Here is a 12,983-nt window from a genome sequence, read left to right on the forward strand (position 1 = left end):
AATCAACTAACTGAGTCATCACAGTAACTAGTAAATAACAAACACCAACTAAATAGGTACATTGCATATTCATAATTTTTACCTTTCCGGGTCGGCGGACGATGGGCGTAGGTCAAGGCGAAGATCCGGGCCCACGGTGGCGCGACCGACGACAGAGGTGGCGCGCGGCGGGTGCGGGGTGCCCGGCGCTCCGCGCGGCGAGTCTGGCTCGATGGGCGCGGGAGGCACGCCGGCGGTGGACGGCGGCAAGGCGGGGCGAGGCCGGCGGTGGAGGGGGGCAAGGCGGGGCGAGGCCGAGGCCGCCGGTGGAGACCAAGGCGAGGCTAAGGCGAGGACGGCGGTGGAGGGCGTGGCGGCGCGGCGCTGCCGCCAACCACGGGCAATGGCGTGAGGGCACGGCGGCGCGGTGCGGGCTCGGGCGAGGGAGCGGCGGCGGCGGCGCGGTGCGGCGAGGGTGCGGACTCGGCCGTCGGAGCAGCAGCGAGGGCGCAGCGCGGCGCGGCGAGGGCGCGGGCTCGGCCGCCGGAGTAGCAACGGCGGCGCGGCGCGGCGAGGGCGTGGGCTCGGCCGCCGGAGCAGCAGCGGCGGCGCGGGCGTGGCGCGGTTGCGCGGGCACGGCGGGGGCGCGGCGGTGGAGCGGGCAAGGGCGGTGGCGACGGCGCGGGCAAGGGCGGCTTGGGCGAGAAAGGAAGAGGAAGAGGCGCGGGCCGGATAGATATTTCCGAGCTCGGCGTCAAGATCTACGGCACCGAGCTCCCTGCCACCGTGCCCGCCAGCTCGGCGCCAGTCATTTTGGCGCCGAGCTAAGGGTCCATTTCCTGAATTCTTTCCGCTAGGGGTCTATTTGTGAGAAACTTTCAAAAAATGGCTAAATTATAAAAAAAATCGGTGCTACTACATGTGTTTCAAGCACCATCACGGTAGTTTGCCCGGTTGGGATTTGGGCAGGTGACGTCGAACTTTTCAATTTAGAAGATGAGAAATAGCTAGGCTGTTGTAGAGTTCTCTTCTTTTGAGGAGTTTTATATTTTACAGAATAGCTAAAATATGAAATTTGGCAACTAATTTTAGACAATCTCTTGGAGTTAGCACCCAGCTGGGCAGCTGTGTGGCCATTGCCTGCCAAGAATACTGCGTGCCACACTCAAGAGGCTGAGTTGCAAAACTAGATTAGTAAATCTAACAGAAGTGTGGCAAAGATTAAAAATCATGAGCAACTTATATGCTATTATGAAGATGAGCAATGGCTACACGATACACATGTTTCTAATTCTCCAGTATATTATGATCAGACTCAGAGCCAGCATATGGTACTAACTCAGCAACATGAGTGGGATTCACACTTCAAGGCAAAATGAACAAGTCCACAACAACAATAATGGCATCAAAACTAAGCAACACAAATTACAAATTTCATAAGCCTTTGTGAAGACCAACACCAGTATCTCGCCGGCCTCACTATGAAATGAATGGATTTGTAACACAATTATGATACATGGAATACTATTGTGCTCGTTTCTCCATGTAGGCAGCAACCATCCTTCGGTTATATCTGGTGTAGCTTCGCTCCAAGGTGAGCGCCTATGTCCATCCAATACAAATGAGCAAAAACATGCTTGGCCTAGTTGTCTCCCACTCATTTGAACAGGCTGAATCCCAGGCCCCCAATATACAGAACAGTATACCTCTTGATGCTCTCCTATCCTATGACCTTCCTGATGACATGCCAGATGTGGCATGTATCTCCAAGGAGTGCTCCGGTATGTAAGCAAGGCCTGCAGGGCAGCAATCACTTCTCAATTCTTAAAAGGATAAAAAATATATATATGACATAACAACCAAAGCACTGAATGTATTTAAGACATTTGGTAGTCTAAATCCACTGCATTAATATTCCCAAGTCACTTCAAGCCAGGATGACGCAAATAACAAACTCCTTTCTTAAAATTGACAATCTGTGTCCACTCTATGTCTAGCTGCTAAAGTACCACTTGCTGTGTTGGTAACAGTCTACATCTAGCTGCCAAATCAGCACTTCTTTTGCAGATTTGTTTTTTAAATGAAAATATTACCTTTCTCCCTTGTGGTTATTTGCAGCGTATCAAGTGTGATAATTCCATCTGTTAATGGAAGCAGCTCAAGTTTGACAGTGGTGCTTGAACGGGGAGGAACACACCTGTTAGACACATTCACCACAACCAAATGTCATTCTGCAATGTTTTGGAATATAGGTAGCTCAGTTGTGAGTTGACTCTTTTAAGTAAGTGAAAACAGGTAAGGGTCAATACCCTAGGGGCACTGCACTTTGCAACCACAGATGAGTACAGCCTGAAGCATTACTCATTCTATTTCCTCCATTATCACCTTCTTTTGGAGATGTAGCTAGGACAGAATTCAATCTTCGAAAGCCAATTCCATGTTTTCCCAGCCCAGATCTTTTTGCTGACTCATTAACACCATCAAAAGAACCATTTGGGGTGGTTGGGGCTGAGTTTAAGGATACAACTGAAGAAGAACCAGATGCTTCAGGAGCAAGGACATTTAATGTAAGGTTTTCGGATGTCATATTAGTAGCTTCGAGTGTTAGTATCTGCAGGAAATGATATATCATTATCATAGTGATAAATTGGAGAATTTCCATAAAATAAGTGAGGAGATACTGCAATAACCTGCACGGGGAGTTGAGGAACTCGAGCACCAAGACTAGGATTTCGTAAAGACAGTTCAGATGATACAGAGATCATAAGATCGCTGGCTGCAGAGGGTCGCCAGCTTGTTGCTTGCTTGAAAAAAAGTTTAGATTCTACAAAGATAAAAGGGCTAATCAGAAAAATCCACTCCATTCCTGTTTTGAAGAATCTATTTGTTTTATCAATAGCTTACCTGTGTAATTGCAGCGATAAGATACCAGTACAGCATATTGGTCGCTTAGATCAGCATATGGCTCACCAACCTTTGGTGTATGAGTATTTAAAGTAGCACCGGTCATCGTTGGGAGTGACAAGGCCAGAGGTGCATAACCACTGGTCTTCCGTTCCCTTGAGGACATAGTTGCTGGCTTGAGAATAAAAGAGTGCTCCTCGCCCCTCCTAGAAAGATAAGAAATAATGTAGAATGCTTAAAACAATTGTCACACACTTTATTACAAGCACACGACAATAAAGTGAATCTTGGATACGGAAACAACATTTGTGGACTTTGTTCCCTCCACCATTGAAGAAACCACAATTCAGCACCACCATACGAAGTTAATTTTTGAGTTCTTAAAAGCAAAAAAGTGCAAATTTAGGGAATGAAGTGTGTGTTGGGGGGGGGGGGGGGGGGGGGGGTATCATCAATTATGGTCCCTGAAACATGTTGGTATTTTTTATGTGCTTATTTTGTATCTTAAGCCGCTAGCTTTGGCATTTTCCAAGGGGAATAAAATTTCTTCTGCTTGCGTTTTCCGCTCTTTTTGTTTAATAAAAAGTTTACAGTGGGGGCCTCCCCTGCTGTATTTTCCGCTCAAATTTCTTCTGCTTGTAATCATGTTGTGCTTGAACTTTACATAAAGCTGTAATAGCAGGTAGATCATGAGCAGAACCAATTAGAAAACTTGCATATACCTGAGTGCTAGATTTGGTAAGCTGTGACCATGTCCAACCTCAATACTAGCAATTGGTAATGACAAAGGAGCACCTCCTTTGGATGCCTCCTCAAATACAATAGTAATTGCGTCAATGAATACAACTATATCTTTCGCATGAGTAGGAGCAATATTCTGCAACAGGAATTCATGATATAAACATTATCTTTGGAACATTAGTTCACAAAATGAAAAATGAATAGATGTTTTGATATATTCCACACACCTTTACTGTGACGCAGAGAAGATTCTCTACAGTACATTTTGCAGCAAAAGAATGAACCTCAATGGGTTGAATGATTTCAACTTTTCTCCTCCATCTTTTCCCTGGTAGATACACGCCTTCTAAACCACAACGTACAGAATACCGTTCAGGTTCTAAAGGAACTCCTCTAAACGAAAGCTGCCCATCATTTATAATGTCTGGGGTTTTTGCAGGTTTTTCAGGCATAAATTCTTGACCTTCAGATATTGGTGGTGGTCTTATATTATTCGGTGTCTGAACAGAAGAGGCTGAAGGCATGGAGTAACTTCTGAAGTTGAATATTTGAGAACCAGAAGCAGAATAAGATTGCTTGTGTGATACACTTGGATTGAGAGTAGGGGGTGCCAAAGAACGAGGCGGTAATGTGCGATCTAAAGGGAGCAACCAACTAAGCAGCTCCTGACATGGGTCATTATTACTGTCAGAAAGTCCATCCACAAGATTCTGAGGCATACAATTGTTCGATATACTTTTCTCAAACTGAAGGACTTCAAGCACAGGATCTTCCAATTTGTTAACGCCAACATTCACTTGCAAAACAACCTGCATCCTTCCACCAGAAAACATCATTGCTAAATCAGCATGCATTTAAACCAATGAGAATTACAACAAAAAAACATAGCCAAATAGTAACACCACTAACTTCTTATACACATTTATTTTTTATTTTAAAAATCATTCTTTTCTCTGCATCAAATATATTAATGTATTACTCCATAGGAGTATGTAGTAGCATAGAAGGATTCACATAGATTTTACAAAAATGACTTAATTAATTGAGAAATTTGAGAAAACTAAAGTAAGGTATAAGTTTCTAAAACAATCACAAAACTACAAGAATCAATTTAACAAAAGTACACTTCAATTGGCATTCTATATTGCTAAACTAACATTTTTAATAAAATTGCAAACTGAACTTCTATTACAATACTGTATTGCATACTATGTAACTACACATTTCATGTTGTTTCACATATCACAGAACTACACGTTTAATTTTTAAGCCCAAACAAAAATGCAGTTTCACGATATGGAATACCAATATGAAGTGAAAAAAGTACACTGCTTTGAATTAATTCTAAGAAGTGTAGTTTTGTGATGCATGAGAATATAAATGTATTGCAAAATTGGTTGCAAGAAGTGTTGTGTAGTTTTGCAAAATTTATTCTACCTACAGTGTAGTTTTCTGAAATTTACTCTAATTAGTTTATAGACTGCACTTTCAAAGTTCATGGACCTAGGTGACACACAGGCAAAAGTTAATGGACCTATGGTGCATTTAACTCTTTATAGAAGGCAATGTGGTATTTAAAAGTTTCCAGAACACATCAGTAAGATTGATCAGTGCTGCTAAATTGCTAAAACTGATTAAATGTGCCATTCCAGTCTACAATAGCATCAGGTGGCAAGTTCTTTACATGTTTGCCCTCATTAAGTGGGAAGATATTTATACTTCCCACCATTTAGTAAAGCCATTTAAAGGAAATGTTGCCTAAAGAAATCAAAATGACAAGTGTAAAAATATAAATTAACTTGGGTGATTGACAATTGACATTGAATTTGAGTTAGTAGCAGATTTAAGTCAATTTCCAGTAGGTGCCTGCTGCTTGGCTAAGCTTAGCTTAGGTTGGAGCACAAAACTTGCAGTTATTTATGCAATGCCCATCAATGTCTAGTGGCCACTGGTCATGCAGTACAAGAAGTTGTAGTATACAATGTCACACAGTAATTAAAAAGAACCCTTCAAAACATACCACTATGTCTCCGTTCTGCAGAGAATGACACTTGACAACATCTCGAGCGACTCCCCCAGATGTGCTACCATCAAAAATCCCTTTATCAGAAATGGTATTGTAAACATTACTCTTTGAGCTCTTACTATTTCCCTGGTTATCTGATCGTTCATCAGCCGTCGTAGCTGAAGTTACTCTTTTCTTGGACCAGAGAGGCTCATCTGACTCCGCAATCCGGACAAAAAAATTGGATTCCCTAAATCTTCGCAACACATGTTCGATCTGCTGCTTATGGTACTCCATCTGAAGGAGAGACTGAGTCTCCAAAATATCATGTTCTGAAGGAGAGGCTTCACCATTGAGTTCAACATCCTGATAGACACTTTCTCCAGCTGCTCCATTATCATGACCATTTGCACTGACAGGGCTAGATTTATTTGTAGAGTTTTGCAAAGAATTTCCATTCTTAGACATCACTGCAGCAATTCTAAAGGGGGATATAACCTGTACATCTTGCTTAGAAGCTGACAGGCACACCAGTATATGAACCTGCTCGCCTGATAACTGAACCAAGTCAATTCCAGAAAATATGTAATAACTAAGATGCAATAGAACCAGAAACTTGTACTAAAGTCACAAGGAAAACACATTTACCAGGGAAAAGGAAGGAACGGTCCAGAGTCTGCAACTGAACCATTTCTGATATGTCATTCAAACTTTCAGGAAGTGCCTCTGTAAGAAAATTGTAGATGTTACTAACTCGCTGAGATGTTAAGATGGTTTTACTAGCATGAAGAAGCTACCAGTAGCATGTCACAAGGAAAACAAATTATTGGACTTAGCAGGTAACTGTTAGGGTTACACTTCCACACTGAAAACAATTAATGGTCAATTAGTTAGTAGTAAAGGGGAAAAAAAAGCTACTGGTAGCTTCTTCATGGAATTGTTTATGCCTGTGTGTTTATGCCTTTAGGATATATAACAAAAAACGAAACAAGCAAGTCAAAGGCACCGAACTGCATGGAATTGTTATCCATCCTTCATCCTCCGCGACATCGGCATGTGTCCCCAGTGGGACCAGGCTTTTCGAATCTAGAGATGAAGGATCCCCACTGATATCCCTAGACCCATTATTAGCAGCACCATCTTCGCTGTGGGTGGAGGAGGGCTGGTATGAATCGTCCGCGATGAGACCCTCCAGTGTCGTAGTCGGCTTTTGTAAGGTATCCCTGTGCTGATCTTGCTCTGAAATTCTTGGAAGCTCAGGTGCTGCAGGCTGCGTAGTTCGGTAGAGGAAATTCATTGAGCGACACTACTCGAGTTAGTTCCTGCAGAGCAAATAACAGCAGAAGGGTAAACAGACAGATCCACACCTTGATCTAGTAATTTGCAGTTTAGCATCACATAATAAAAAAAAAAGAGAGAGGGCATTTTTAAGGCAGCATTTCAAGTCCAGTAGGACTAGGCGCTAAATGGATCATGGATTGGACTACATCAGAATGGTAACACAAGGCAGCAGCACCAAACCCACAAGTAACTGGATCTGAATGGAGATATGGTGGAATTGAGAGCAAAACCAAGCCCCGGGTTCACTAGTGCATCTGCCAATTTGTGTTTTATGCTGAAGAAAATGGTTTTGCAACCACCATCCGTGTTACGTTCTTGAACTGAACTGAAATTAAACTGAACTCATGTGGGCAAATCCAAAGAAGATTATGCTACAGATTAGCCGTGGCCAATTGCATGAACGGTTTCTGGCTTCTGTGATGCTTGAAGGTCGAATTATACATCGTAAGTGGCTGAATCAGAAAAATCAAATCTCCATCCATTTCACTGAGCCGAATCACGGAAAAGATCAAACAAAGCTGGCACTGTTGCGGGAACTATCTATACAGAAAGGAACCGCTGCTACACTGGGATTAGCACAAGCATACCCGCGAGCGTGGGAGGACGGGAGGAGGGCGCCGATCTCTGAGCGCCCAGAGAAGGGAACTGACGGGCGCAGGCGATGGGCGAGGGAGGAGGATCACCGGAGATGACCAGAGCAGACCTCGCCTGGACGCGGATCTCCGCCCCCAACTAGACGGAGAGACGCGGAGGTGGGGATCCGGCGAGAGGGAGGGGTACGGGTTGTCACGGTAACCCCAGCGTCCTGCTCGGCGGCGATGCGTTGCAGCAGCAGGCCGTGAATTTGCCCCTGTGCCCGTGCAAGCGAGGAGGAGGTCGGTACGCGTACGCAGCCGTCAATTGCCCCTGTACCTGAGATAGGCCGTGCCGGGCCAGGCCCAATTAAGCCGAACAAGCTCTGAATTGGGTTCCGCAGTTCCGGCCTCTGATGACCAAGCCCAGACCCAAATTAGGCCTTGTTTGGAAGTTATGTATCTACTTCAATCCATATGTGCTGGAGTGGATTGGAATGAAACTTAGTTTAATTTCATTCTAATCACTTCAACACGTGTGGATTGAGATGAATGCATACGTATCCAAACAAGGCCTTAAGCACGGAAAACATGCCAATCCCATGCGAAAAAGGATCGATTTACCCATTGTTGTTGCGGTCGTCCGACTTTCCTACATCTACAAATTAGTTTTTTAACCCGCCTCATCCTCTAGAAATTATTCACTTTTGCACCCTAAGCAGTTTTGATGGTGGTTGCTGATGTGGCGCCACGTCAGAGAAGGTAAATCAAACTAAGTTAAAAGTTCGAGGAGATAAATCGAACTAAAAATAATTTTATAACAAATATCTAAAATTTCAAAAAAATCAAAATATATTTTTTTACATGAAAAAAAATACAACTAAAAATCCTAAAACCTGGTTCACTCTTAGAAAAAAAATATTTTAGCTTCAAAAATTATGAAACTAGTTTTAGATTTTTTTTTCCTAAAATCATGCTCTATGCTATGGTGCCTAGCTTGAAATATCTTGTTCATGGAACTTGATTCTATTTGTTCAAATATCATGACCCATATCCTACCATCTAGATTTTCTATCATGTTACGCTCCATACTTCATTGCACTAAAACTTAACTAAATGTAATAGTTTCTAAAATTTAATTAAATGTATTAAACAAATGGTGCATGTAGCCACACAGTTTAAACACAACTACTTTGAAAATTTATCTAGGGCACGTGACTAGTGCCCATTACAGGCCTGACGATACTTCACTTCACGGGCGCTTATGTGTAGTTCCAATGATAAATATCGACTAATTATAATGGATACGAGAGGTTCTACTAGAAAATAAGAACCAAAATAAGCCCGTTAAAATTCAAACAATTTCAAGCTAAACACCATAACATAGAGCATGATTTTAGCAAACAATTTCAAGCTAAACACCATAAATTTTCTACGATCTTTCAAGATTAAACCATGTTTAGGATTTTTAATTACATTATTTTACATGTAAAAATACTTTTGAATAGTTTTTTTTATTTTTTTCTTAATTTTTAGATATTTTTATAAAAATATTCTAGTCCGATTTACCTCCTTGAACTTTCAACTTAGTTTAATTTATCCCCTCTAACGTGGCGCCACATCAGCAAAACCATCATAAAAACCAACAGGGTTCAAAGTGAACGGTTTTCAAAAGTTGGAGTTCAAAACTGATTTTCTGTAGATCAGTGAGAAAAATCAGACAACCATGATAGTTTAGGGAGTTAAATTTGACTTCTTCCATCCCATGTCGGCCACCCCTCCGCGTGGGCTACTGTTGACAGATTCTTTCTAGTGGGTTGTCCTTTTCTTTTGAGCCAATTAAAACTTGAGGTGAAAAACATAGAGAGATTTTTTCATTGCCCTAAAAAAGTTCCACTTCCTTTTTTATCTTTTCAGTTTTGAACTTACCTATGTGGCCTAAAATATAATTTTCTTCCTTATTTGGCCCTTCTGTTAGATTTGTCCACTGACGGTGTTTAGCTTTGATATATTTCATTTTGAGGATTATTTATACCATTTTCACATGGTTTGAGATTCATAGGCTTAGCATTTTTTTGCTTCTTGTGCTCATTGCAGGGCTAAATAGGTTGTCCTGTTTTGCTTCTTGTACCCATCATGGGGCTATCAAGTGGCACATTTGAAATGTCTATGTCCTTTTTATTTCGCCCTCGCTTCTTCCTTATGGGTTTCACCTTCTTTTTACCTTTAGCCTTGACAGGTTGATCTATGTATGAAGGATACTTGAAGGAAAGTGTTTCGGGCTGATTTGAGCCACTTCTTGATCTACAAATGTTCAGATATGGCAACACTGGTTTTATACAAATAAAAAATGGAACAATGGAAGATAATTGAGAATTAGGATAAGTACATTTTTATGTCCAGAGTTGGAGTAATTATGCTTTTCCTTTTTCTTACTTAAAATCTCCAAGCTTTGGCTATGACGTTAGAGAAACAATTAGCACTAGTGAAAGTCCTATGTTTGGTTTCAGTAATTGAGTAACTACTAGTGCACTAGAGGTGAAACACAAGACCGAAAGCAAAGGTATATGCTAGGGGTTTTCATTTTCATCGTGAAAGCATCTAGGCCTCTAGTTGGATTTCGATGATTAATGACAATACAAGATTACTATGACTAACGTGTATTTTGCAGAGGCAATTAAGTTAGGTCATGGTAATGGAGATCAATTGGGCATTAAAGGTGGCCATGCCCCTACGATGGAAATCGTTTCGGTTTTTAAAGGATAAACGACAAGGTTAAGGACGACTAGTTCTAAGTGTCGATTGGAGTTGGAGAGACACTTAGAGTAGTTTAGGACTTTGTTTTTCCTTTGGCCGTACTATTAAGGCGGGTATGGATGGGTAGCTTGACCTAGGTGAGTCTAGTAAGTTAGGTGTGGTGCACACTTGTTTAAACTAGCACTAGGTAGCTCCTATATATGCCTAAGATCCTTTGGAGCAAACTTCATTCACATATGATCGAGAGTTGGAAGTGAATGGAGGGTCAAATGCTGACCGGACGCTAGCTCCGGTGCGACCAAACGCTGGCCGCAGGGTCCGGTTAGTTCATTTGATCAAGAAGATTGCGTTCGGTGCGATCGGACGCTGGAGTGGTCAAGTGACCGGACGCTGAGGTCCAGCGTCCGATCGACTCCAGTAAGGTTCTAGAGAAGGAATTCTGCGACCGGACGCGTCTGGTCAGTACTGACCGGACCCTAAGGGTTCTGCGTCCGGTCGAGTACAGTAAGGTTCCAGTGAGGATTTAATACGACCGGACGCGTCCGGTCAGTGGTGATCAGACCCTGACAGCGTCCAGTCAACACTTAAACACTGGTGTGCGGGTTGAACTGACCGGAGCGTCCGGTCAACATGACCGGAGCGTCCGGTCACCCCGTAGAAGCTCATAACGGTTCGCTTTTCAGGCTGCCTTATAAATAGAAGCTCTACTCATGTGTGGAGTTACTTTTGCTCATTCCAACAGCTGAGAAACATGTTTGTGAGTGCCAAGAAGAGCAAGGTCCTAGTGAGGTGATTGAGATTTGAGAATCAAAGAGAGTAGCCTTATTAGCGAATCAAGAGTAGCAAAGTGTGCATCCACCGTTCTCATTAGGCTTCGCGTGGTCAAGTGAGAGTTCGTGCTTGTTACTCTTGGTGATCGCCATCACCTAGACGGCTTGGTGATCACCCGGCGAAGCTTGTGGGTGACCCAACTCAAGTTGTGAGCGGTTTTGGGTGATTCACCGCGACGGAGTGTCGAAGAATCAACCCGTAGAGAGCACTTGATCCTTGCGCGGATCAAGGGGGAGCTACACCCTTGCGCGGGTGCTCCAACGAGGACTAGTGGGGAGTGGCGACTCTCCGATATCTCGGCAAAACATCGCCGTGTTCCTCTCTCTCTATTTACTTTGAGCATTTACTTTGAGCATTTACTTTGAACAATTCAATACTTGTTTTTATATTCATAGAATTGCCATGCTAGAGTAAGTTTGGAACATAGGTTGCAAGTTCTTTGTGCGTTAGATTAATAGAAACACTTTTCTAGGCATAAGGGGTTAATTGGGCTAATCGTAGAATTTAATTATTGCAAGAAAATTTAGAATTAGCCCAATTCACCCCCCTCTTGGGCATCTTGATCCTTTCAATTGGTATCAGAGCCTCGGGCTCACGTTTTTAAGCTTAATCGCTTTGAGCAAGATGTCTCACGGGGATGGACCTCCTCCTATCTTTGAGGGAGATGACTTTCTATATTGGAAAATCCGCATGGAGGCGTACTTAGAAGCTCTAGACGTTGGTATTCTTAGAGCCGCCTCACAAGGCTTCCCAAAACCTCGGGATGCTGCTAACTTATAAGGCGATTAGGTTAATTATGAAAAGTGGAATGCAAAGGCTCGAAACACCATCTTTAGAGGTCTTTGCAAAGATGTGTTCAACCGCGTAAGGAACCACAAAGACGTCCATGCACTATGGTCGGATGTTTGTGCGCTCCATGAGGGAACCAAGAGTGAGCATGAGGAACGCTATCATCTTGTGATTAAAAAGCTAAATTCATTTGAGATGCTTCCCAAAGAATGTGCTAATGAGATATATTCACGTTTAAATGTTCTTGTAGAGGAAGTCAATGGGCTTGGACTTACTCAAATGTCACCATCCGACGTTGTGAGAAAGATCTTGAGTGTCCTCCCCATTAACAAATATGGGCATATTGTGACCGTGCTACACCAAGGTGATCTTTCCACCGCTACACCGACACAAATCTTAGGAAAGATCAATGCTCATGAGATGTACATGCACATCACGCCACAAGATGGCTCATCCTCTACCAAGAAGAAAGAGAAGGACTTAGCATTCAAAGCTAGCCAAGACAAGGGCAAAGCAAGACTTGAGTATGAGAGCTCAAGTGATGAAGAAGATGAAGATGAAAATCTTGCTCTCATGGTGAAGAAAGCCGCCAAGATGCTAAAGAAGCTAAACAAGAGTGGCATCAAGTTCGATGGCAAGAAGAAGAAGTTCTTCACAAGCTCTAGAAGAAAGCCAATCTCTGAAATGGATTGCTTCAATTGTGGTGAACTTGGTCATCTAGCACATCAATGCCCCAAGCCCAAGAAAGACAAGTTCAAGAACAAGAACAAGGGCAAGAAAGATGACTCAAGTAATGAAGATGAAGATGAGAAGAAGAAGAACAAGCCATACAAGAAGAGAGATGGCAAAAAGAGGGACTTCCACAAGAAGAAGAAGAGTGAAAAGGCATACATCGTCGGTGATTGGCTCACAGACATTGATTCATCTAGTGGATTATCCGATGATGATAGTGACAATGAGAAGGTGGACGCCATTGCTATTGATCTTCCATCTTCACCGCCACCATCGCCATCATCCTCTATACACCTATGCCTTATGGCCAAGGGTGAGCACAAGGTAACTAA

General features: G+C 42.8%; 1 protein-coding gene across 1 annotated transcript; it reads right to left on the minus strand.

The window, feature by feature from the left end:
• Positions 1–1,314: 1,314 nt before the first annotated feature.
• Positions 1,315–7,819, minus strand: LOC136504371 (uncharacterized). The gene is made up of 11 exons (XM_066499285.1): positions 7,558–7,819; positions 6,641–6,951; positions 6,278–6,355; positions 5,645–6,180; positions 3,852–4,433; positions 3,606–3,760; positions 2,884–3,089; positions 2,670–2,803; positions 2,289–2,590; positions 2,073–2,176; positions 1,315–1,775 (listed from the first exon to the last, which is right to left on the minus strand). Exons 2-11 carry the CDS (start codon positions 6,924–6,926, stop codon positions 1,705–1,707), a joined length of 2,454 nt encoding a protein of 817 aa, XP_066355382.1. The 5' UTR covers positions 6,927–6,951; positions 7,558–7,819; the 3' UTR covers positions 1,315–1,704.
• Between the last annotated feature and the right edge of the window lie 5,164 nt (positions 7,820–12,983).

Source organism: Miscanthus floridulus, chromosome 14 (assembly GCF_019320115.1).
Source record: "Miscanthus floridulus cultivar M001 chromosome 14, ASM1932011v1, whole genome shotgun sequence".
In the NCBI taxonomy this organism is placed as follows: Eukaryota; Viridiplantae; Streptophyta; class Magnoliopsida; order Poales; family Poaceae; genus Miscanthus; species Miscanthus floridulus.